Source organism: Capsella rubella, unplaced genomic scaffold (genome assembly GCF_000375325.1).
Source record: "Capsella rubella cultivar Monte Gargano unplaced genomic scaffold, Caprub1_0 scaffold_5, whole genome shotgun sequence".
Classification (NCBI taxonomy): Eukaryota; Viridiplantae; Streptophyta; class Magnoliopsida; order Brassicales; family Brassicaceae; genus Capsella; species Capsella rubella.
Genome location: NW_006238919.1, coordinates 9,768,267 through 9,793,174, shown reverse-complemented (window position 1 = coordinate 9,793,174; position 24,908 = coordinate 9,768,267). Strand labels below are relative to the sequence as shown.

Genomic DNA, 24,908 nt, shown 5'->3' with positions numbered 1-24,908 from the left:
GGAAAAAAGGAAAAAAGTAAACAAAAAAAAAAACTTTTGGAAACAGATTTTATTTTGTTTCACAATTATCCGTTGATCTATATTAGAGTTTTGTCTCTTCTAATTGATTTTAATTTTATTTTAAGGTTACAAACTTATAATTTTGCTCTTATATATTTGTATCCATCACAGTAAAATAAAAGTGATTTTAATTTTATTTTAAGGTTACAAACTTTTCACGTTAATTTTAAGGTTTCGGAAACGTTATCCCGCAGTTTTTGACTAATCAAGAACGTTCCACAAATTATTCTGCAGTTCTTTTTTTTGGGTTAGTTACGTTGATTATTTTGAGAGTTCCAGCTTCATCTTCTATAATATTAAAATCACAGGAAAAAATGTATTTTTCAAGAGGCTCATGAGCATGACGAAAAAAATATCCATGAAGTGAAGAACGATATGAATACTAGCTAGTAGCTCGTGTTTACTCCTTGAAACATAGATTTGTGTCGTTGAACAGATATGATTCTTAGAGTGTGCGGTAAAATATATCATCAGGTTTCCAGTTAAACTCCACAGCTCATTACAATATATACACTATATGGATATATCTCTTATCCACACGTAGGAAAACTAGGCATGAGAAGCTAGGTCTTTTTTTTTTTGTCAACCATGAGAAGCTAGGTCTAAATTCAAATATATATATTTTTCAAAGATTGAATAGGAAATAAAAGTCCTAATTTGGTGTATTCCGTACTCTAAATCAACAACATAAAGATGCGTTGCATCAAAACAATAAAGGAAAGAAAAAAAAAACGTTATAATCAAAGAATAACTTTCACTTAACGTAGGAAACAATTAAGAAAACTTTTAAGTTTTTTTTACAAATAGCAGAAAAAACGAAATTAACAGGTCCTTTACAATGCGTCGGGCCAAACATCTCGTCTGTAATATAAATCCTACACCGTTCTTTTCCAAGACAATTCTGCATGAATACAATAAATTAACAAATTCAATAAGAAAAGTCTTATCGTACGTTAAACAAATTGATATTGTTGTTGAGTAATTAACTTTGTAAACAAAACCTCTTTGACGAGTCTCAAAGTAGCAGGCGCACCACAGTTTCCACGTTTAAGCGTTTCACATGACGAACCACTGGGCTGACCATAGTCGGCAAATTTGATCTGCGAAAACACATATCCTTTATCGCAAAAGGTGCGAATATGATACCATCCTCAGACGGTTTATTTAACCCGCACAGAGGATATTCTTTGCCCCGTGGAGGCGGAGACGATCCACCAGACTTTGAATTGGAGTTTATATGTTTTAGATCACTGTCGATTTGAGTGCCTCTTGCATCGAAAGAACCGTTGTTTCTTGATGAAGCAAGACTCGAAAGAGATGAAAGAAACATAACAAGAAGTAAAATGATGAAGCCATGACGACAAAGATAATGTGAAGTTTCCATTTTTGTTTTGTTTTGGCTCTCGCTTACAAAATCAGATGGATAATGAAAATACTAAGCAGACTACTTACGTGTGTATTTTCTTATTTTTTCTTTCATTTTTCATACTTCTTGGCTTTCGGAGGTGTTGGTGAAGGACATTCATTCTGACTTTTTCACGATTACTAAATAACTAAATAACCAATATTTGCATATTCAGAAGATAATTGAATTAGTTTCGTAAAAAAAAAGATAGATAGTTAATTGGTATCACATCCCACACATACATCTTCAGGCTCTTGTCTAGCTAACTGATTGTATTATTATACTTACCCATGTACATATGCTATGTTTATAGACATATATAAATCATATGCGTAAACCTATTTTAATGTTATGAAGAGTTGGTGTGTGAAAGTTTGAAAATTGACCTTCTTCTTTAGATAAGGTTTTGTGCACCAACAGTAAATCTGACTAAAAAAAAAAATTTGCTCCAAACTTTATTTGGCTAGGTGAAAAATTATTTCTTTAAGAAATATGGATGTGGTGATTTAAGTCTTTTTATATATTTGAATATTTTGTGTTCTTTCTCTACTTTATTTTCCTTAATATCAAAACAACTAATACATCTTTGTTTCTTAAATGCAGAATTATGCCGATTTGTATACGGATGGGAAGTCAATATCGATCACATTGACACAATTAGTACAAACTACCAATTAAGTTATCTGTAGTCCCTCTTACACTGTTACACAACACTAAGCTTTAATTACTTGTTGGCTGGTATATCTTTTCATAGCTGATTTGATAATAGCATATTTGATTATAACACTCTTTCTTATGCATAATCGGAGAGGAAAATTAAAGAGTCCAAAACAAATAACCAAATAAAAGATGCACTCTACAAATATGATCAGCAACAACAACTTCACTAATCCGTTAAGTTAATTTTTTCTTTTCTTCTTACAAGAACCGGAAAAAGCGAAACGAACAGGTCCTTTACAATGGGTCGGACCAAACATCTCGTCTCTCAGTAGAAAATAACATTCTTGTTTTCCAAGACAATTCTGCATATAAACAAGAACAATAATTCATCATAAGATAAGATATAATAGGCTGTACTAATACTTCATTGAAATTAAATTAAATAGATTATCAAAATATATGTTTAGATTAGACCTTTTTGACGAGCCTCAAAGTAGCAGGTGCACCGCAGTTTCCACGTTTAAATGTGCTTTCACAGTCACCAGTGGGTTGGCCATAGTCGGCGAATTTTATATCAGAAATAACATATCCATCAACACATAAGATGGGCACTATGTCTTTAGGCCCCGGTGTCTCTAAGCACAGTGGCTGTTGATTCGGTTCTCCAGATTTGGAACTGGAGAGAACACGTTTCCTATAACGGTGGATTATGATGTCTCTTGTGTTATCATAAGAACCGTTGATCCTTGAATCTAAACAAGACACGTAATTAGAAACTAACGTAACAAGAAGCAAAATGATGAATCCATGACGAGAAAGACAGTAATGTGTAGTAGTTTCCATTTTCATTCTACTTTTTTTTGTTCCCTTATAATTCAGAAAGATAATGAAAAATGCTAAGATAGCTACTTATAACTGGCTAAATATAAATATGTAATGTTTAGATATTTTATTTAGACTAAAATAATAATATGATAGTCTCATATTCTTGGAGATGCGAATTTGTTTGCGGATGTGGTTGCGAAGTTTTCTATCAATTTGTTGTTTCAATTTTGTTCTAAATTTGGCATTAGGAGGTGTTGGTGAAATGACATTTCTTCTTACTTTTCCACTACCAACGTACTCTGCTTATGAACTTTATTGAAGGCCGGAAGACTAATTAGTATTCATCTTTGGATTTATTACGTTTTATAACAATTTCATTCTCATATCAAAGAAAAAAAAATTATTCATTCGTCTACTTCCAATATTTGGTGCCTAAAGACAATGGTGTTCAAAATTCTGAAAATAATTGGTCTGAAAAACAAAAACATTGCAATAACTACGCAAATTAAGATCAGTCTCATGGCTAATACATAGAAAATAGATGGTGACTAACATATACCAAGAAATCATACAAAACATGGTAAACATATAGCAGATGTTGCCAACAACATATGCGTCCTATGGTTTTTGTCTAACCGTAACGGATGTCATTGCTTTTTTTTTTTTTTTTGGATGTCATTGCTTTTGTAACACAGCTAGCTCAATTGAAACAATGCATTATTTATGCATGTATCTTCATCACCAATAGTATATATATATATCTTGTATTTGTTGATTCTAAGAGAATATAGAACGCATATATAGAATTTGAAAACAACTAACTACTGCCTACTCACGCTTTATTAATTATCAGAAACTCTTTATAATCAGTTACAAAAGAATTTTTATCAAAGAAGGAAAAAAAAAGTTACAAAGGACTTGGGCTAATCAAACTCAAATTAACCGAAGCAGAAAAGAAAAAGTTGAACTCGGAAAGGAGTTCAACCTTTGGAATCTGAAACAAAACGTGTAAAGTACGTTACTACGTAGGAAACAAAACCAAAAAAAAACTAAGCTTTCCGACAAGTAGCGTCAATAACGAGTCTAACAGGTCCCTTGCAGTGGCTCGGACCAAAAATCTTGTCCGGAACAAACAACTTACACTTCTCTTTCCTAAGACATTTCTGCACCCAAAAAAAAAAAAAAAACAAACACGATAACAATAATTAAGAACACTATTTGGAAAAAAATAATAAATATTACTAATGTTGATTTGATTTGATTTACCTTTCTGACGATATTCAAGGTATTCTTAGCTCCGCAACTACCGCGTTTAAATTTACCACAGGTACCAGTGGCTTGACCATAGTCGGCGAAAGTGATGTTTGAGATAACATCTCCTTTCTCACAATCAAAATCCAATGGCATTGGTTTACCATCCTTAGCCTCTCTATGAGTCACGCACAATTTATATCCACCAGACTCACTAAGAGAGGAATCACTGGAGCCAGAAAGACTACGTTTCCGGCGGTCACCATGGAAAGTAACGTGATCCATCTTTGAAGCTAGACTAACCACAGAGGAAAGAAACATAACAAAAAGCAAAATAAAGCCATGAAGACGACGGCAATGTGAAGTTCCCATTTCTCATAAAATTATCAAAAAGAATGAAAAAACTATTAATGGATTTTCTTGAATTATTTATATGAGAGGTAATTTCGAGCTGTCGATGTGGTCGGAAAGTTTCCCCTTGATTTTTTACTTGGCTTTCGGATAAGTTAGTGAATGATAATACTTTTTGACTTTTCTACGATTACTTAAAAATAGCCAATCATTAATAGGTTCTGTCCACAAAAAAAAAAAGAAGTTTGCATTTACAGTAGCAAAAATGTAAAATGTAAAAAACATTTTTAAATGATTCGTGAAAGCGGTTAAACTGTCTTATGTAAAATGAAAAATATTGTATAAAATTCCCAAAACTACATTATCGAAAATTTACCTTTTTCTGTCAATTGAACAAATTATGTAATAACTATATATTTTACACTTAGAAGGATCTTAATTAACGTTATTATTTTCTGCTCGACCCTAAATTATGAAGTTACAGTGAAAACGTACGTCAGTATGAATTAAGGTACTTCTATTCTTTTCGTCGATACGGATTTCGTTCTGCTTACCTCTCGATTGTGGGATGTTATGCGATTTTGGTGCGACAAATTCTCTAAATTAACACAAATAATTGAAAGAAAGAAAAAGGAACATCCATTTTAAATACTCGTAGTACACAATTTAGAGGTATGTGAGTACGAAATTAAGAAGTATGTGAGAGCCGACCATAGTCACTTCCTTACACGTTAAGTCCAAGCTCTCTCGATGCATGAAAAGCCCACGTGGCATGGCCTCTCAATAGGACGATCGTCTCAGATACGTGTCGCGCAGAAAGGGTATTTGGATGAATGAATTCGGAAAATGAGGAAAAAGGCCAGAACAGACGTGGCAACTTTTGCTTTATCAATGTCATCACGTGGCGTCTTGTTATAACCAAAACATTTCCTATAAAACCAACAAGCAGCTCTAAACGCTCATTAACACTTGCGAGTATTCGAAATATTTATAGAAATAAAACATCTTTCTTGGAATCCAAGCAACAACAAAAAGAAAAAACCATGGCATCGGGACAACGGGAGGCAGAGAGGTCCGCGAAGTCAGAGAGAGCTGAGGCCGCGGCGAGTCTAGCCGCTGAAGATTTGAAAGATATCAACAGAGGGGATGTGACGTACAAGGTGACGGAGAAGACAACGACGACCGAGCCGGAGAGGCCAGGGCTAATTGGCTCGGTGATGAAGGCGGTGCAAGGAACGAAGGAAGCAGTGATCGGTAAAAGCCATGATGCGGCTGATTCTACCAGAGATGGAGCCGGTGTTGCATCGGAGAAAGCAGCGGGGATGAGAGACGCCACCGGAGAGAAGGCCGGACAGGTTAGAGACAGTACTGCGCAGAAGACAAAGGAAACTGCTGATTACACGGCTGAAAAGGCGAGAGAAGCTAAAGATAAGACAGCGGATAAGGCTAAGGAAACCGCAGATTACACGGCAGAGAAGGCGAGAGAAGCAAAAGATAAGACCGCGGATAAGACAAAGGAGACCGCAGATTACACGGCAGAGAAGGCGAGAGAAGCTAAAGACAAGACGGCGGAGAAAGTGGGAGAATACAAAGATTACACTGTCGAGAAGGCAACAGAGGCCAAAGACAAGACTGCAGAGAAGATGGGCGAGTATAAGGACTACACCGTCGATAAGGCGAAAGAAGCCAAAGATAAGACGGCAGAAAAAGCAAAGGAAACTGCGGATTACACTGCGGATAAGGCTAGGGAAGCAAAAGATAAGACGGCTGAGAAAATGGGTGAATATAAAGACTATACGGCAGAGAAGGCGACGGAAGGGAAAGATGCGGGAGTGAGTAAGATTGGTGAACTAAAGGATAGTGCGGTGGACACGGCAAAGAGAGCTATGGGTTTCTTGTCTGGCAAGACAGAGGAAACCAAACAAAAGGCCGTTGAGACCAAAGACACGGCCAAGGTAATAGACTAGCAGAATAGTTAAATGTATGTAGATATGCGTAGTTGGTAACTAAAATGACCTGTATTGTTAATTAATAGGAGAAAATGGAGGACGCAGGAGAAGAAGCAAGGCGAAAGATGGAAGAGATGAAACTTGAGGGCAAAGAACTTGAAGAGGATGCTTCTAGAAAGACGCAACAGAGCAGAGAATCGGCGGCTGACAAAGCCCATGAGACTAAGGATTCCGTTGCCCAAAGGTATAGCCGTATAGAACATGATACACTTAGAATATATTTGGATTTGATCCAAGGGCCTAAATTTTTACTTAGTTGTAATTGTATTTTTGTAGAGGTGAAGAAGGGAAGGGATCCATAATGGGCGCGTTGGGGAACATGACGGGAGCGATAAAGAGCAAGCTGACCGGTGCCACGACGCAGTCTGATGATGAGAGACGGGCGGCGACGGAAGGTACGGGGAAGACAACTGTGACGGTTGACGTGAAAGATACGAGGCCTGGACATGTGGCAACAACCCTGAAAACGTCGGATCAGATGACTGGTCAAACTTTTAACGATGTTGGGGAGATGGATGAAGATGAAGGGAGAGGCAAAGTCGTCGTTGAAGAGAAAGGAAAGCTGTGATGTAATAGTAACGCCTGCGTTTGCTTTTATGTGAAAGAAGATAAAATGTTTCTTGCTTTTGTTTGATCATGTTTTTTTTTTGTTTTTCAATCTCAGATTTGTGTAATAAAACTACTTTTCTCTTAGGCCTTTTTGTGATTTACCTGTTGTTTCCTTTTCTCTACCGTTACGCATAAATTTAAACTATGATCATAAATTTACCAATACCGCCTACGTAATGGTGTGATAACATTAGCACCAAACCGGAAACAGGAATTAGACAATAGTTAATCAGTGGTTTTGTAAGATGATAGTCAAATATGTTAATTACGATATATGTAAATAATTTGGTATTGGATTCGTATAAGTACACAATCAGGATATGAGACTGCATATATAGACTGTTGAAGAGCTCAAGTCTTTCTATTAAACAGCTTTTGATGTGGTTCTCACTCGTGCTCTCACTGATACAGCCGACTTTTAAAATCTCAAGTTTCCCTCGCTCAATTACAGAACAGAACTCAGATATCGAAATTACAAATCTCAGAAGTCAAATTGGTTGCTTAAGAGAGGAGCTTTGGCTCGTACCTGGTTTGGAGTCTGAGGATGATATAGCTACGTTCCCCATTTTAACTTCCATAGCTTCTTGCTCCTCATTCTCTGTCTTCTTTCTCTCTGTATCGAGCTTGTCTTCGGATTTTTCATCTTTAGATAAGAGTGAAGATTTTACAGAGCGAGGACCAGAGTTGATCCAGGGATGTAATAGACACTGAGCCGCAGTTGGTCGTTTCTCTGGGACGAAATCAAGAATCGAAACAAGAAAATCACTCAAATCATTTGCATCTTGCTCACTGAACTCATATTTTTCGGTCAGGACTTTGTTCATCGGCCAGAAACGCAGTCTTCTGATGTGCCGAAGATCCCCATGTCTATTAAAGAAATCTCTGGAGTAGCGGCCTCCTAATGCTATCTGCAAACACACAACAAAGAAAAAAGTTGGAGCTTGAATAGTCAAAACAATTATCTTAACTCAAATTGTCTGCTGATGCTTCTGCTACCTTGCGTGGCATCATCCCAAGAAGCTCCATCATCAGAGCCAAGTGGTCCTGTAGCAGAAAAGGCCAATTAGATTCTCCAAACTCCCATAAACGAAATTAAAACGATCTAAGCTATAATCCCACAAGACAAGATAAGAGAAAGCCAAAACTATGAGGATACCACACAACACATAGACATCAGGAACTTGAGCATACCTCGTCTCTATCATAATTATCACCACTATGAGGATCGAAAAGTACATCTCCAGTGGCAAGTTCAAAACATATGCAAGCGAAGGACCAGAGATCTGCAGATGTAGAGTATTTAGATCCAAGAATTACTTCTGGACACCTATACTGTCTTGTTTGGATGTCGCTTGTGAACTGTTTGTATGTCCAACATGCGTTACCAAAGTCAACAAGTTTACACTTGAGGTCAGCAGATGCCACAAGGTGCCTTCTACTTGATCGACTCCCTTTCTTACCGCCTTGCTTTCCTTTCTCGCTACCATCTAATCCATTTGTGGCAGAAGTAGAAGGACAATCTTCTTCTATTGATTTTTCTGCAACACTTGATTTTCCATTAACTGGTGATCCCGGTCCACGGACTTTGTCAGATTCATTATTGCCTTTAGTCTCAGCATCTCCCTGAGCTGAAGGCTTTGCCTTTCTACGAATTCCTGTCTTTTGATTTTTGACAAAATCCCCATTGGAGTCAACTGTCTTATCCTTATCATTGGGAAGAACCAGAGGAGCTCCGGACTTCCTGGGATCTTTAGACGGATCAATCGTTGACGGTAACAAAACATTCTCAGGCTTCAGATCAGTATGTATTATCGAGAGCTGCTTATGCAAGTAGTCTAATCCAACCAACATGTGGTAACAAATCTCTTTAACCATCGGAATAGGTAAGCCACGGTAATCAGAATACTTTATCAGCGTTAACAGATTATCGCCCAAATACTCAAAAACCATACATACATGCTGCCCATTCGGACCTGAGTGTTTGAAATGATCCAAAAGCTTCACAACACATTTGGTATCATCAGTGTCCCCCTCTGCAATCTGTTGCAATATAGTTATCTCATCCATGGCAGCCTCAGTATAGTGCTGAGCACTCTTCTGCACCTTTAGAGCCACATATCTCTGTACATATCACACAAATAAAACACTGAAATCAATATCTAAAGCATTTCAAATAATGGGTTCAAACATCTCCACATACACAAAATTCAAATCAAATAAGGAGTAAAGATTACAATTTCCATTAGTTCACTAATTGAGCAAGAATCTGAACTTAGTTCCTAACCAACACAGAGTAAAACGAATAAATTCGATTTTCCAACATCTAATTAACTACGAATCCATCTAAGGATTAGCTTCAAGCAATTCGTATAGAAAAAAATGGCGAGAGAGAGGTGCGTACAGAGGATTGAGTGTCCCAGGCAAGCCAAACAGTAGAGAAATGGCCCCAACCGAGTTTGCTCTGGGCAACATACCGGCCGTTTTTGAACGAGTCACCGATCCGTACGGCGTGGTAACCTCCCCGCCGGTAATCCTCCGTTCCTTCGTCTTCCGACGTGTATTCACCACCGTCGCTGTTCCACTTCTCCGCCTCCATATCCACCAATCTAGACGCGACGGGAGACGAACTAATCTTTCCTATCTAGTCTCTACTCTTGGAATATCCGGCGACGATTGAATCCAATATTTTGGATCTCTTTCTTTCTGGAAGCTTGTGCAGAAGAGAGAGCTTGGCTTACTTGGTTCAAACTTCTTTCATCTACCTTTACGAAACGTCGCCGTTTTATGTCCATTGACAGGTTCGTCGGCTATAGGAAAAAAAAAATGATTGGACGAAGATGTGACGTCATCACTACAATAGTATATGGGCTAAGAAAATTACGGGCCTCTTTAATACCCATATTTAATGGGCTGCAAGTATGGGCCTACGTATTATAAATACACGAAAATGGCTTTGGGTTAGTGTAGTAGTCTCTTATATATAAGTATCGATTGAATTAGGGTTTTCTAGTCTAGGGTTTCCGGGAGCAGCCTGAGCAGGAAGAAGAAGACGAAGACGAAGAGGAGCAGCAGCAACCATGGTTCTCAAGTAATCAAATCTGCTATCTCTCTCTGTTTCTGTTCCTCTATTGAATGTAATTGGCATCGCGTAGTGTAATGATTCGTGACTTTACACTACCGGAGAGAATCATTTACCGGATTGGCTCCTTGTTTCAATCGGAATTTGTGATATTTATTCGCTCTCTGCTTTAGTTTGGTAGTCAGAGTTTGTTTTTTTGTGTGTATGAAGATTAAATTGTGGTCTGCTATAAATGGATCTGGGTTCTATGATTGGTGTCTATTTGGTATTAGATGATTCATTTCTATCATGTAGACTGAGATACTTCACTACCAAAGATCATTTGCTTTGTTTGTATCTAGTTGCCATGTCTCATTTGGTGGTAATCTTTGGAATACAGGACGGAACTTTGTCGTTTCAGTGGGCAGAAGATTTACCCAGGAAGGGGAATTAGATTTATCCGATCTGACTCTCAGGTTAGCTTCTTTTTGAATCCTGAGTTTATGAAATTGATCTCTACTAGCTCCAGATGTATTAGATTCTAGTCTCTTAATGGTTGACATTGGTTTTTCATGGTGGATCAGGTTTTCTTGTTTGCTAACTCGAAATGCAAGAGGTACTTCCACAATAAGTTGAAGCCATCCAAGCTTACCTGGACTGCCATGTACAGGAAACAACATAAGAAGGTAAAACTTAATTGTTTTGCTCTAGTTTCTATTATGTTTTGTGGGCTGTAAGCTCTTATTGCTGTTAGGCATTAGGATTTGACCCGGACAAGTATACTTATATAATTCTGTTTCATTTATATAGGATGCCGCTCAAGAGGCTGTGAAGAGAAGAAGACGTGCCACCAAGAAGCCATACTCAAGGTCCATTGTTGGTGCTACCTTAGAGGTTATTCAGAAGAAGAGAGCTGAGAAGCCAGAAGTTCGTGATGCAGCCAGAGAAGCTGCTCTCCGGTTAGTGTTATTTCACTTTTGAATCTTTCAACTCTGAAATGTATTTTAAGAAATGTAATTGACTTTTTAGATGAATTGTGCTGATTGAACAGTGAGATCAAGGAAAGAATCAAAAAGACAAAAGATGAAAAGAAGGCTAAGAAGGTAGAATTTGCATCCAAGCAACAGAAGGTCAAGGCAAATTTCCCCAAAGCCGCAGCTGCAGGAAAAGGTCCTAAGTTGGGAGGTGGTGGTGGCAAACGTTGAAGAGCCTAGCCATATTTTTCACTTTGTGTTTCTGCTAGTGGCTACTTTTTTAATAGTTGATGTTGATTCCAGTATGTTATGCCAAACGTAAAACCTTGTTATTCGTTTTTGTCTCTTTTGCAACTCTTATAATCTCAGACTTAAAGAGTTTTGCTGCTTATGAACTTCATTTTACCACTCTCTCTCACATCAGTATATTCGGAAGAGTTTTGCTGTTTCATGAAATTATTTGAACATTCCAAAACGCCAACGGCTCTGATCATATGTTTGGGATTGCTATGGCGTTTATGTTCAATAGTCTATTCTAATTGGCGTTAACTATGTTACCCATTAGTACATTCTAATTTCAACTACTGTTCTACAACTATCTGGTTGTATCTTCAGTTTTGTTTTGCTAATATTAATGCAGGATTGTTGTGCACATGACATCTTCAGACTTCAATTTTGACGGATTGCACCAGAAGTTGCAATTTAGAATTATGTTTGTTATTGGTTAGTAATAAGTTTCGCAATAAATTTACTTATGGACAATTTCTCACGGGGCAAAACATAGCATATGTCATTGGAGAAAGTATTGTATTCATGCATGATCCTTGTCCCCCAAAAATGCCATACTCTCTCATTTCCCAAGTACACGTTTCGATACATTCGAGATATGATGGAAATGGAGCTCTTTGTTTGAAAGAAAATCATTATAAACGAAAAAATATTAACAAGAGACAAGGCATATTTTTGTCTTATTTTTAAATTTAATCAATACGGTTTTAAAAGAAAACGATTTAAAAATGAAGTATAATTATGGTTAATCGAACTAAATTAATATGATTAAAAGGTTTAAGATTTCAAAAAAAAAAAAAATTTAGCTAAATCTTTTTTCTTAACACTTTACATCTGTTTTTTTTTTTTTTTTGGTAAAACAACACTTTTCATCTAAACTTGGATAATTTGGTGCTAAAATTATTACTAAGAAATTATGGATTTATATAGCTTAGATGTGGGTATGAAATCCATATAATTTTGTTGAGTTAATTAGTATTATTATTATTTCTAATGAATTTTTAACATTATAATAAAAGTATGCAATTCAAAGCCAAAATGATTTTCCTTGGGTTAATTAGGTACATATAAAATTTGCGCATGAGACACATTTATTTATATAAAGGAGGAAAGGAATGCAAAAAGGAAGAAGGAAGACGAAAATGAGAACTCTTACGGTCTTACCACATTACCACCATTCTTACACCTTACTTTTTTTTTTTTTTTTGTTTTGATTTTGGTTCCTCCTCTTTGTATGTTCCATCTACAATCAATCTTTATCAATCAAGGGATTGTCGTCTTTGTTTCCGACCCATACGATCTATGGGACTATGTATGGATCGCAAATCAAAGAAGACAATCCCCTTTTTCGATATCCAATCAGAATTCTCTAACTCTTGGGACACAACAAATATATTTTACTCTCGGAGATGAAACTTGTTTATGAAGTGAGAATAGAGAGAAGAACCAACCGGCCTCAATAGGTGCTAAGGCCATAGAATATTATAGACTGATGATCATCTACATTCCACATCACCCTTTGTGGCAAACCTCGCAACGATTTCAATAGAGATTGCATGCCAAAGTACTTGTAAAGTCGTAGATGAGGGCTGCTTCAAAAGGTCATGTGGAATGTAAGAAGATGTTACAAGTATTGAGATTACAACCTGCTTCAAAGGTTAGAGGTTACAACTGTTACATCGTTTACAGAAATGTGCATCAAACCAAGGTTTGCATTATAAAAAAAAGTAGAAAAATCAAAGGTTTGATTAATTGGTCATTTTTATGCTATCTTCTGAGTTTTTGTCATGTGCTGGTTTTGGAAAAAGAAAATAGAAGTCAGTAACAGCAATTACAGTTACATGTATATTGGTTTATTAGTATTTATAAACCTTCATTTTCTTTTATATTTATCTAATTTATAGCTTATGTCTTGATATATTTATATAATTTACTTTAATATTTTTTTATCCCTATTAAGTATTAATCATACATAATCTGCTGTGTTTAGTACGATGTGTTTCACTTCTTGTTCCTAGTGAACATGGGAGAGCTCAAAACGTTTCTTGAACAGCCTATAATTTATTCCTCTTTAGTAAGTAGATGTCATGTGTGATATTAGAACTTGGTGCAAGTGGTTATGTTCAAATAGAAATATTTCATTCCAACAGAAGATTACAGCCTATCTCTCCAAAATACAAAGAGAGATTTACCCAATAGTTTGTAAAATGTTTTGAAAACGTTCGAAGTTTTTCTCTAAAGCCAAAATTTAGTTACTATATGGCAATATTAGGGAAGAGTCTTGCATATTCGCTCATCATTGATTTTCTCTTCTTCTTCTTATTTTGGTCTGTCATTAGTTGTTTTGTTTTTTTTCATACAATATTTTGGTAATATACATTACAGATCTTTGAGGAAATAAACAAGCGAATCGTAAATGATTTGTACATGTGGCGATCTAATATTTTTTACTCATTGTGTCGTCACTTAGATCACCAAGTTTTCTATTATTATTATTATTTTCTGACCTGTTAAATCAATTTCTTCCCCTTAATTGGTTAGTTTTGGGTTTGATTCGATTTTCTTGAGAAAAACTATGACATTGAACAAAGTATCCAATGAACTTCCAAAAAAATTCCATGTGTTAAATGGGGATCTCGATTTAAGGTTTACGTCATTCTTGTATGAATATTTATTTATACGTCACGTTATATATATACACCGTTGTTGTCCTACTGCTAAGTTATTTATTTTAATCAAAGTTTATAAATCTTATATAAGTAATTAAGTATATCGAGACACAAATCATTAGTCTTTTCTTTTTGTATATAATCATGTTTATGTATGAAAAGGTTTCGAGTCTATTGACTAAAACAAAATTATTCTTCTTTCTGTGAAAAGAAACAAAAGTATATTTGAAGTGAATATGAAGAAAGAGACAAAACAAGAGGAAACTATTATTCTCTCTTGCATCTTACTTCGACTCTGATCTGGATCTCAACCTCAAACTCAAACTTCAAGTTTACTTTAAGTTGACTTCAAGAAACAATGACCAAGAACTTATTCTTCCTCTTCTTCTTCATCATCATCATTTTTCTTCAATCTCCACCACGAATCCAGTCCCAAAGAATCCCAAGGAACATTAGCATCTTCATCTTGGCCGGACAAAGCAACATGGCGGGTCGAGGTGGAGTTTATAACGATACCGCTACAAACACAACCGTGTGGGACGGTGTGATCCCTCTGGAATGCCGACCAAACCCTTCGATTCTCCGTCTAACGGCCAAGCTCAAGTGGGAAGTGGCTAAAGAGCCACTACACGTTGACATTGATGTTAACAAGACCAATGGTATTGGACCGGGGATGCCATTTGCAGACCGGTTGTTTTACCGGTTTGGTCAGGTGGGTTTGGTTCCGTGCTCTATCGGTGGGACTAAACTAAGCCAATGGCAAAAGGGTGAGTATCTTTACGAGGAGACAGTGAGGAGAGCGAAAGCCGCGGTTGCTAGTAGTGGAGGCGGCTCGTACAGGGGAATTTTGTGGTATCAAGGTGAGTCGGATACGGTGGATATGGTGGATGCTTCGGTTTATAAGAAGAGACTAGTCAAGTTTTTTAGTGATCTTCGAAGTGATTTAGAACAGCCAAATCTTCCTATCGTACAGGTACGTTGCACAAAACAATCTAGCCTCTAATGGTATAATCCGTAGTTCGTAGAACTTTGATTAGTAATATTGGAATAGTGTAACAGTTTCGGACAAAATACATGCAGAACAAAAAAACATAGTATTCACAGGTTTAATGTAATTAATGCATTCCATTATTTCTCGGTAGTGAGTCGTGACTAGTCATTGTTTTAATCCAGGCTGTGTAGCTAAAAAAAAAATATCGTAGTACCAATCCAGCTGTGTGTGTTATGCAAATTGACTTTTTGGTGTTTTCCTCAAAAAAGAATTCTAGAATGTGTATGATATATATTTAGTAAACATTCTTCTAATGTATTGTTTTGTTTTGGACCCAAACAACAACAAAAAAAAAAGGTGGCACTAGCGACAGGGGCAGGACCATACCTCGACGCGGTGAGAAAAGCTCAACTCAAGACAGATCTTGAGAACGTGTATTGTGTTGACGCCATGGGTCTACCTCTTGAACCGGACGGTTTGCATCTGACCACTTCATCTCAGGTCCTGCTCGGTCAAATGTTAGCCAAGACTTTCGTGGACATTCCCAATTCTGCTAAGACAACTGTACCACTCTATTTGCCTCTTCTCGTCTCCTCCTTATGTTCCCTTTATTATCTCATCTTTTTTGAAGTCTTGAGACATACTTTTCTGTAACATTTCTTTTTGGACTCGTCATGATATTTGTTCAAATTTCTATAGAGAATCTTAAGTTTTGTTCACTTAATGAATTCAATTTTGTTAATCTTTTAACTAGTGAATCCGACCTTGAGAACAATATATTAAAAGTAACAATTCTTGACATTGTTGATCTATTTTTCAGATAATATAGCTTTTTGATAGTTCTCAAGGCTTCAAGCATTTGAATTTTTGGATAAGCTTCATTGACAGGTTTTGGATATTTATACATATATATATATTTACAATAGCGTGTATTATTCGATCCAATCCTATGCATACTATTTCTGATTGAATATGTCATAAATTAGTCAGAGACAATAATTTAGATAATCCTGGTTGGATACAGACAAGTCATAATCTTGAACATCCAACTTATAAACATGATATACACACACAAAAAAAGAGTCTTCTCGCCTAACATATGTAACAAAATGAGTATGATGAAGTAAATACAAAAACTCGATGAAATGCACAATAATAAAATGAAAATTTTACCGTATCGTCGACTCAATGTACCCTAATTTTGGGAACCAGTAAAAAACGACGACATAACCACTAATAAGAACTTTTAACCATCAGTTATTATTGTACCTTGAAAGAATCAGAAGCTTTTGTGTGTGATCATCTTTCTTCAAGCTATTTCACAAAAGCTTTCTTTCTGTGTTCTTTCACATCACCAATTGGGTTTATGAACACTGAATCGACACATAACCCTCCCTTGGAGTGCGTGCAGTCAATCTGTTTCATCGACCACTGGATTTCAGTTGATGGTTCTGACCCATTCACTATGAATTCTCCAACCCTATACTCGATCCAGCAACCACGCTTGTGTTGTCCGAGTGCTTCGTCTCTCTCTACATCGTCCAAGTAATATTCACATGATGCATTTTGACCATCAGAAGTTGAAAGCGAAAACCTTACAGGCTTTAAATCCCAACCATGAGTGTGTTCGAAATGGCACACACGTCTCCCCAGCCTTTTTGTGAATCTCCCGAGATGGATTCTGAATGATAGAGAGTATATACCAGGTGGGAGATGGAATCTCACAGTTCCATCAACTTCAAACCACCAAATCTGCTGCAAGTAGGCTACAACATGGAACCTGTTCAACGGAAGATTCAAAAAGGATTTTATGTTCTGTTCCACAACCATAAACAAAAAACAAACTGATACATGGTTAGCTACATGTTCGTACTGTTGATGAGTATAAACCTATAACACTAAACACTCTAAGCAACTATCTCATGTTTTATGGTATAAAGCAGTCTCACACAAAACCTGATGCAGACATATGTCACTAGCCTAATCATTTTGCAAGTCTGAGAAGAAACATCACGACAATAACACCTCAAATCAATTATCATACATGTCTGGGCAAAAGCAGCCATTGCATATGTTAGCTATTCATTAAAAGTTCAAAACAGAGAGTAATCCACTCACAAATTAAGAGAAAAGAGGCCACTGATCAAACAGACACCCTCACAGAAGAAACGTTTCAAGGCTTCATTTTGATATACTTACGAGATAATTAGTTCTAAAATGACCTGAGAAACCAAGGATCATCAGCTCAAACTTAGGTCAAATGACAGTATTACAAACCAAGTATTGCTACGTTCTTCGATATCTACTTGTTGATCTTACAAAAATCTATTGTGAGTCAATCAGCGGTTGTATGTATAGTACCTAGATTCTTCAGTTGGAATCCAATTCCAATATCTCCGGTCTTCAATTCCAGTTATAGCCATTCCTCTCGCTGAAATTGCCATACAAACCCGTCCTGTAACTCTATCAATCCATAGTTCCTGCAAACACACACAGTTCATACCCATCAATATAGAAAACTGGGTTCATACAACAAACAAGTCATCCAAACGAAACAAAAAACAAGCTACAAAAACCCTAATTCCCAAATCCAAAACATCAAAATCACAACAATCAATCTCGCAACTCTCACAACTAAAATACCTTATTGTCATCGTCAAAGGGGATTGGACGAGAGAGCACAGCGAAAATATCTTTCTTCGAGAGACTATGATACCTCTCCGGCGGCAACAAATCAAGCAGATCCTGATAATTCGCCGGAAGCTTCTTATCCCAAACAGAATCGGAAGAAGCAGCGCCACGAAATGCACGATTCAACCCAGCCAGATTGCAAATCTCCGGCGGAGTCAAATACATAAAGACACAGGCGACGCAGCTTTCCGGTATATCGCCGAGACTAGGTCCCATAGACAAACCATTCGTCCCGTCGTTTAGATTCGACAAGGACGAACCCATAATACCTCTCGTTCTCCTTCTACTAATAGTTGACCCAAGCTACACAAATACACAGAGCTCCGTACACGTTTATTCACACCAAAAAAAAAGAAAAAGAAAAAAAAAACAAACGCAATAGCTTTATACGCGTAATCGATGACGCTAGATAGCCATGGTGAAGAAGACAGCACTTATGAAGCTTTCTATGAATGTATTTGCTCTTTCTCAGTGGTGATTTTCTTTCTCGGAAAAATCTTTGGAAGGAGGAGAAGGAGACGAGAAACGGAGAAAGTGAGGGAAAGAGATAATTAAAGAAGCGGAAAAGGGTGACGTGTGCAAGGTTAAGATCCAACGGTAGATACTTATGACACGTGGCAGCGCCGAACGATCCTGAAAAGTCCGTTTGATTTGGTGTAAAGCATTTTGGAATTAATGTTTTAAATCCAAAAATAAGATTCTTTCCAAAAATATGTATTTTTTTTATTATACGTGTAACTGTGTAAGTGTATCAAGTAACAACAGTGAGGATGTAGGTAACTTTTGTTTGCTTCCGTTTCAATATAATCACTCTCGTGTGATTACTGATCTTTAGTTATATTTTCATGAACTTCATTCAATCCTTGCTCAAAAACAATCTTTACGAACTCATTGTGTTAAAACTAAACATTGTTTCATTTCATGATGTTTTGCCGCATATGAAAAAAATGAAACTAGTCTTGGTTAGAGAGTCACACTAGTGAAATATTCCGATTCTAATCGACAAAACAATTGGAAACAAGCAATACAAATCAAATAGCAGCAGATATCCATGAAACCAAGAATCACTCTTTTGTATTCACGTTTTTATTTATGTGGTAATTATGGGTCTCTTTGTTAGTTGAAAATATGTATGTAGACATTAAGATATTTTTCTTCAAATAATAAATCTTCAGGTCCTTTTTCTTTGAATAGTTGTGAGATAGATATTTTACAACATGTGATTAATAGTGGGATTGAGATGAGTTAATGTAGTTTGGACGGAGACCGTTAGCTTTTAAAGAAGAATCTAACAACGAGTTGTTGTAGTGTTTGGGAGCATCATTATCACTCTTTCAGACAAGGGGGATTGTGTCTGGACGGGGAGAGTTCGGGATCATTTAAAATCAAATAGTACAAGTCAAAGAAAAAACATCATTATTCAACTATTCACACACAGTCACACAGTTCATGATTCATAAATCATAACTCATGATCGAGCGTGAGAAATTACTATCTTTTTTTTTTCTCTAGAAATAGACACTAAACTATTTGGGGGAGAAAAATATTCCAGATTCAATGTTGAATGTTCAACCAACCATAGAAAGTATTGGTCCCCAAAACTATATTATACAAAACTAATTGAAATTAATTGAATGAAAACCTACCATATAAATTCAAATTCATAACTAGAAATCATTATTGATATAAGACAATAAGACTATTTAGGAGGTGTACAACGAATATTATTATTGTTTTTCAGTTTAATTTTGTTTTTGTCAAACTACAGGATATATAAATTGTTAGTCTTTGGTGGTATTGGTATACAGTATTACACCATCATCATTCATTGTGCTTAATGATATAGTTTGTAACTTATTTATAACTAACGATTAATAATTGTCCTAGATTAGTTACCCCTATATTATGGGGTACAGCTTCCAAAATGGTACTGTCCATAACAATCAGAAACTATTGGACTAACGACTAACGAGGGTTTCACTAACACATGGCTTGTAGACTAGACGAAAATTAATTTAAATTTAAGTAAACAAGTTACGCCTGGCAAAATACCCGAACCCGAATACTCGAACCGAACCCGACCTGTAATACCCGAACCCGTTTTACTTCGGTTCTTAAGAAATACCCGATCGGTTTTTATTCTCAATACCCAATAGGTATCGGGTATTACCCGAACCGAACCCGCATACCCGTGGGTACTTTTAAGTACTCGAACACATGTATGTAATATTAGGTTTCCTTACATGTAAAGAAGTTCATTGATGAGTTTAAGTAGCTGAGGCAACTTCATCTATGTCATTGTTTTTTAAAATTGTTTAAAATTGTTTTTAGTTTTTAAAAGGTTTGGTTTTATGTAACATGTCATGATGTATGGATATTCTTGGTTAAATGTTGCCCTCTTAGGATGATTCTTCTTTCTTAGTTTCTTCCATTTATCAACTCAAATATTTTCATAATCACTTTCATTAGTTTAAGACTTCAAGTTATGCTTTTGTTAGTTTGATTTCTTATTTTGTCAGTGACTTGTTTGATTTTAATCTTTGAAATGTTCAAAACTTGGTTAAATTTGTTTACTAGTAATATATTCTTTCAAAAATTTATTAGTTTTGACAAATAGTTTCGGATTTATGGGTACTTTGGGTAATTTCGGGTCAGATTTTGATAGGTACTACTCATACCCAAATATATTTTGGGTAATTTTTGGATCTCTTAAATCATTACCCGAAGTACCTGTACCCGAAAAGGAACCGAACCGAACCCGACCCGAAATTTTATAAATACCTATTAGGTTCCTATATTACTAACCCCGAAATACCCGAACCCAAAAAACCCGACCCGAACCCGACCCGAATACCCAAATGCCCAGGCCTAAAACAAGTGATGAACAAACCTCTTAAAAAGGAAAGAAGTTTGTAACAGAGATTAAACAAAATAGGGAATGTAACAGCTTATTATAAAATTGCTAGGCATTGTATTCTTTTTAGCATAGCATATGCTTAAATTTGAAGGAAATCAAATATAGCGGAAACTAAGGGCAACCCTTAGAGACATCAAATCTCCTAAGTACAAAAAAAAAAAACCAAAAGTTCCGGGGGATAATATACTCATTCCGGCACTGGAGTTATCAAATTCAAGGCAACCCAAAATGCAGCCAGTTCTATAATGTTTTTGTGAGGCCAAGTTAATCCTCCAGCTCGATGATCTTAACCACAGATGCATCACCTACTTTCTGGCACACCACTACTCTGTCATGGGACTTGATCACGCCAGCATGCTTCCCATGGTCTAGAGCAACCTTCAAGACTGACTCGTTTGTCGCACTTGTTGATTCCGCCTTAAGCAACACCAATGTTTTATTAAAAAAGCTTAAAAACTGAGTGTGTTTCAGGGATTTTTTAACAGAATACCAAACAATATTGATACCAAAGGCATAAAGTCTTAGAGAGTGATGTTCGTGTACCACAATATAGAGTATCTTTGAGATAGTGTGTTTCTCCGATAGAGAGGAAGATATAATATGCATAGAAAAGAGATAACAAGACTTACAGGGTGACGTGGGTCAGCGAGCATAGGGAAGAGGCCTCTGACGATAAGTGACTGCCTCGCCTGATAAGAGATACACACAGGTTAACATTGAAAGAAATTGGCACGAAGGTGTAATCTCTTAACTTGAGAGACCAGGGGGAAAACATACCTCAAAAGCTCCACTAAAGCTCCATTTCAGCTGATTTGTTTTAACCCTAGGAATAACAACAGAAATAACCGGCATCGTTGGCCTGTATTTGGCAATCAACCTGCACGTAGATCAAAGGAATAAAAAATTAATAAGACAAATGCAATTAGAACAAACGAAATTAACAGTTTAAGCCAAAAGAAATGCTATGAACCTGGCTGCTCTGCCAGAAGATGTGAAGCATATAATTACTGATGCCTTAACCTTGATGGCTGCCCGTACCTGATCAAGCATGAATTAAGCTAGATTAGAATATTTGTAATCATTTCTTACGTGTCTGCAACACAGAAGACAGACTTACAGCTGAAGAAGCAATCGATTCCAAGTGAGTCATAGGTTCTCCAACATACTTGACAGTCTTCTTGAAGTACAAATCTTGATTGAAAACCTTCTCTGCCTATGAACAGATAAAGAAACTGTGTCACAGAAAACTCGGATGACAAGCCACAATTTGGTTCCACATAGTTGCAAGATGCATGGGATTTAAAGATGCAAGCAACAAAATGATACTAAGGGAATATATCATACAGCCTACCTCAGCACAGATCCTACCAACAGTTGATATTGTCTCAACAGGGTACAATCCACGAAGGGTCTCAGCACCAAGAAGAATTGCATCACTTCCTGCAGGAAGTAAGATGGAAGAAGAAACCCAAGTTATGACAGAAGCAATGATCCAGAAGTATTCATAATACTTATCAAACCAAGCAGATTCTGCTAAGAATTTTAGAAGCATATTCAAGGATAAATATACCATCTAAAACAGCATTAGCAACATCTGTTGCCTCTGCACGAGTTGGCCGCAAGTTGTCAGTCATACTGTCAACAACACGGGTAAGGACGGCTGGCTTTCCAGCCATGTTGCACTTGTAAAGAGCTGCCTTTTGAAACAAAAACACCTACAATACCAACCAAGGTAACTATAAAAAAAGTGTAAAGTTTGGTGCTGGACAAATCAATTTTGAATGACTAACCAACATACCTTTTCTGGGGGTAGATCTATACCCAAATTTCCACGTGAAAGAATAATCCCATCAGCTTCTTGTAGAATCTCATCAAAGTGGGTTAGTCCCTGAATATAATTTAAAATCAGCAGCTTCCACTTTAACGGAAAAAGAAATAAAGGTACTGAGGCATCATACAAAGCAACACTCAATACATTTCACTTACCTCTACATTCTCAATCTTTGCAAATATTTGTGTTTGGGAAAGGTCACCCAACTTTTTAAGCATTTCACGGGTCTGTGTGATAAAACAACAATTAGTTATAGTTCAAGGTTATCAGAATTAATAGTGCATACACAAAGAAGTACAACATATCAACTGATGAACAGCACAACAGAATACATACCTGGCGAACATCCTCCGCATGTCGGCAATAAGACAATGAGAGAAAATCGATTTTATTTTGAACTCCCCATGTGCTTATAACCTAGAGGATAACCAAATAAACACAATCTCGTCAAACACACAAAACAATAAATCCATAAACGTAATACAGAGGGAACAAAGTGAATCAGTGAGATTAAAAGATTAGAAGCGACTCTGACCTCCTTATCCTTCTCAGTGAGAGTTGGCAGATCGATGTGCACTTGAGAGGCATGCAAAGTGAAGAGAGAACCAGCCAGAGTAGCAGCATTCCTTGACAGACAAATGACATCATCTCCTTTAACTTCATCAACCTGCAAGTTCGTTTGGGAGGTGGGTCTTACAACATATTCATTTAAATTTCTAAACATTGAGATAGAGAAACCATCAAAAGTATATTTGTAAGCTTCATCAAATTTTTACCTCGAGCCAAACTGAAGTTGTTTCACTACCAGTGAAGAGGTATTGCCCAACAAAGATAGTGTCTCCTTTTTTCACTGCCTGAAAAGATCAAACAGGGAAACCCATCACACACCTATAATACTAAACATTAAACAATTGATTACATATATACAAATACAAGAGTGATAGAAAACCTTTGCAAGGCCATCGAAATTAATGGGAAGAACTTCAGAAGAGGCTTCTTGGTCTTGATTGGGTGTCAAAGTCACAAGACCATCAGCTTTCAAAGTAATAGCTTTCTCAGATTTGTTAATAACTTGCAACTCAGGTCCCACAGTATCAAGCATAACCTAAGTAACCCAAATCAGACATGTCAGCTCAGATACATGAAGCAAATCTAAAAGCAAGGATCCACCAAAATAAACTTGAGAGAAGAGAAAACATACAGCACAAAGCTTCTTAGTGCTCCTCACAGCAACTTTGAGATTATCCAGTGTCTCCTGGTGATAATCAGAGTCTCCCCAAGAGAAATCGAATCGAGCCACTGACCACAGAACATGAAAATTAAGTATTAGTGTGACAAACCCAAATCAAGTAAGCAAACTGGAGAAACACACACAAAAAAAAATATAAGTAATCGTCAGTACCAGACATGCCGGCTTTGAGACAGCCGGAGAGAGCCTCGACGGATCGGGATTTAGGACCGAGAGTTCCGACGATCTTAGTCAATGCCGGGAAGAAACTCTGAGAAAATACATCAAACAAAAAAACTAATCAGAGAAACCTCTACAACAGAAATCGAACGCTTAAACAGAGCAATCGATCCATGAGAAATCACAAATCAGTGAAGAATTGGGGAAATTAAAGCATCAAATCAGGGAAAAGAGAGAGCTCACAGATTTAGAAGGCTCGAGGATTGAAGCCATCCTGATCGGCTCCTCGAGAAGAAGATGACTCGAATGCATCTTCGATAGCGGAAGTAGAGGGAGATCTCAGTGGTTTCGACGGCGACGGAAGAGAAATAGAGAGTGAAAATTCGACGGGAGAGAGAGAGAAAGAGAGAGAGAGAGCTGAGTGGTTTTGCTGACCGTCGAATATGCTTCTTCTTTGTTCGTAACACCGTACAAATAATATAATATCACGCAACAACGGAGGAAAAATAAATACAATCACAAAAGAAAAAGGAAATGTCAAAAAACAAAAGGAAATAGGAAAAAAGGAAATTCCTATTTCCTAATGTCGACTCGACGCTCTTTTTTGTTTTCTCTTTTAACCTAAACATTCTCAATTTATTGCAAATCATACCCCTTATCTTCTTTCTTGGTAATCTTAAACCCTAGTGTAAAGTGTTTTCTATCTTTTTTTTTGTTGAATCCTTTTTTATTTATAAATGCTAATAATTTTTAAAAAAGATATAACAACCTAACATCTTATTAGATAATCTCTTAGTATTTCTCGTTTCTCATTTCAGTATTTCTAATAATAAAGATGATATGATAATTAGTTTTATGGGAATAAAATATGTCTTAAATAACAACAAGCTAAAACTAGAGGGACTGAAAAC

At 36.6% G+C, this 24,908-nt stretch overlaps 8 protein-coding genes and 1 pseudogene across 9 annotated transcripts; 3 read left to right on the top strand and 6 right to left on the bottom strand.

The window, feature by feature from the left end:
* Window positions 1-814: 814 nt before the first annotated feature.
* On the bottom strand, window positions 815-1,444 carry LOC17886561 (annotated as a pseudogene).
* Window positions 1,445-2,364: 920 nt separating this feature from the next.
* On the bottom strand, window positions 2,365-2,968 carry LOC111830661 (beta-galactosidase 15-like). Its single transcript, XM_023783180.1, has 2 exons — window positions 2,600-2,968; window positions 2,365-2,487 (listed from the first exon to the last, which is right to left on the bottom strand). Exons 1-2 carry the CDS (start codon window positions 2,966-2,968, stop codon window positions 2,365-2,367), a joined length of 492 nt encoding a protein of 163 aa, XP_023638948.1.
* A 783-nt stretch (window positions 2,969-3,751) lies between these two features.
* Window positions 3,752-4,573, bottom strand: LOC17885529 (beta-galactosidase 16). The gene is made up of 2 exons (XM_006293093.2): window positions 4,217-4,573; window positions 3,752-4,113 (listed from the first exon to the last, which is right to left on the bottom strand). Exons 1-2 carry the CDS (start codon window positions 4,571-4,573, stop codon window positions 4,000-4,002), a joined length of 471 nt encoding a protein of 156 aa, XP_006293155.1. The 3' UTR covers window positions 3,752-3,999.
* Window positions 4,574-5,564: 991 nt separating this feature from the next.
* LOC17885097 (late embryogenesis abundant protein At3g53040) lies at window positions 5,565-7,260 on the top strand. Its single transcript, XM_006292596.2, has 3 exons — window positions 5,565-6,507; window positions 6,588-6,745; window positions 6,838-7,260. Exons 1-3 carry the CDS (start codon window positions 5,596-5,598, stop codon window positions 7,127-7,129), a joined length of 1,362 nt encoding a protein of 453 aa, XP_006292658.1. The 5' UTR covers window positions 5,565-5,595; the 3' UTR covers window positions 7,130-7,260.
* Window positions 7,261-7,443: 183 nt separating this feature from the next.
* On the bottom strand, window positions 7,444-9,917 carry LOC17887108 (serine/threonine-protein kinase SRPK). Its single transcript, XM_006290827.2, has 4 exons — window positions 9,572-9,917; window positions 8,362-9,291; window positions 8,167-8,214; window positions 7,444-8,078 (listed from the first exon to the last, which is right to left on the bottom strand). Exons 1-4 carry the CDS (start codon window positions 9,764-9,766, stop codon window positions 7,659-7,661), a joined length of 1,593 nt encoding a protein of 530 aa, XP_006290889.1. The 5' UTR covers window positions 9,767-9,917; the 3' UTR covers window positions 7,444-7,658.
* Window positions 9,918-10,143: 226 nt separating this feature from the next.
* Window positions 10,144-11,610, top strand: LOC17885338 (60S ribosomal protein L24-2). The gene is made up of 5 exons (XM_006291900.2): window positions 10,144-10,258; window positions 10,629-10,704; window positions 10,813-10,914; window positions 11,039-11,187; window positions 11,280-11,610. The coding sequence occupies exons 1-5, from the start codon at window positions 10,248-10,250 to the stop codon at window positions 11,431-11,433; spliced, it is 492 nt and encodes a 163-aa protein (XP_006291962.1). The 5' UTR covers window positions 10,144-10,247; the 3' UTR covers window positions 11,434-11,610.
* A 2,767-nt stretch (window positions 11,611-14,377) lies between these two features.
* LOC17885346 (probable carbohydrate esterase At4g34215) lies at window positions 14,378-15,874 on the top strand. The gene is made up of 2 exons (XM_006291501.2): window positions 14,378-15,132; window positions 15,508-15,874. Exons 1-2 carry the CDS (start codon window positions 14,518-14,520, stop codon window positions 15,802-15,804), a joined length of 912 nt encoding a protein of 303 aa, XP_006291563.1. The 5' UTR covers window positions 14,378-14,517; the 3' UTR covers window positions 15,805-15,874.
* A 258-nt stretch (window positions 15,875-16,132) lies between these two features.
* Window positions 16,133-18,354, bottom strand: LOC17885856 (F-box protein PP2-A15). 2 transcript variants are annotated; one of them, XM_023782449.1, is made up of 3 exons: window positions 17,794-18,354; window positions 17,512-17,645; window positions 16,133-16,930 (listed from the first exon to the last, which is right to left on the bottom strand). In XM_023782449.1, exons 1-3 carry the CDS (start codon window positions 18,103-18,105, stop codon window positions 16,465-16,467), a joined length of 912 nt encoding a protein of 303 aa, XP_023638217.1. In that variant the 5' UTR covers window positions 18,106-18,354; the 3' UTR covers window positions 16,133-16,464. The 2 variants fall into 2 exon arrangements, with proteins under 2 accessions (XP_023638217.1, XP_006291572.1); XM_006291510.2 differs by having other exon boundaries at window positions 17,512-17,630.
* A 2,409-nt stretch (window positions 18,355-20,763) lies between these two features.
* LOC17885076 (pyruvate kinase 1, cytosolic) lies at window positions 20,764-24,510 on the bottom strand. The gene is made up of 16 exons (XM_006290834.2): window positions 24,241-24,510; window positions 23,992-24,088; window positions 23,791-23,888; window positions 23,539-23,694; window positions 23,366-23,443; window positions 23,125-23,256; window positions 22,926-23,006; window positions 22,745-22,816; window positions 22,557-22,646; window positions 22,329-22,473; window positions 22,110-22,198; window positions 21,876-21,971; window positions 21,729-21,796; window positions 21,536-21,635; window positions 21,388-21,447; window positions 20,764-21,175 (listed from the first exon to the last, which is right to left on the bottom strand). Exons 1-16 carry the CDS (start codon window positions 24,307-24,309, stop codon window positions 21,023-21,025), a joined length of 1,584 nt encoding a protein of 527 aa, XP_006290896.1. The 5' UTR covers window positions 24,310-24,510; the 3' UTR covers window positions 20,764-21,022.
* Window positions 24,511-24,908: the final 398 nt, after the last annotated feature.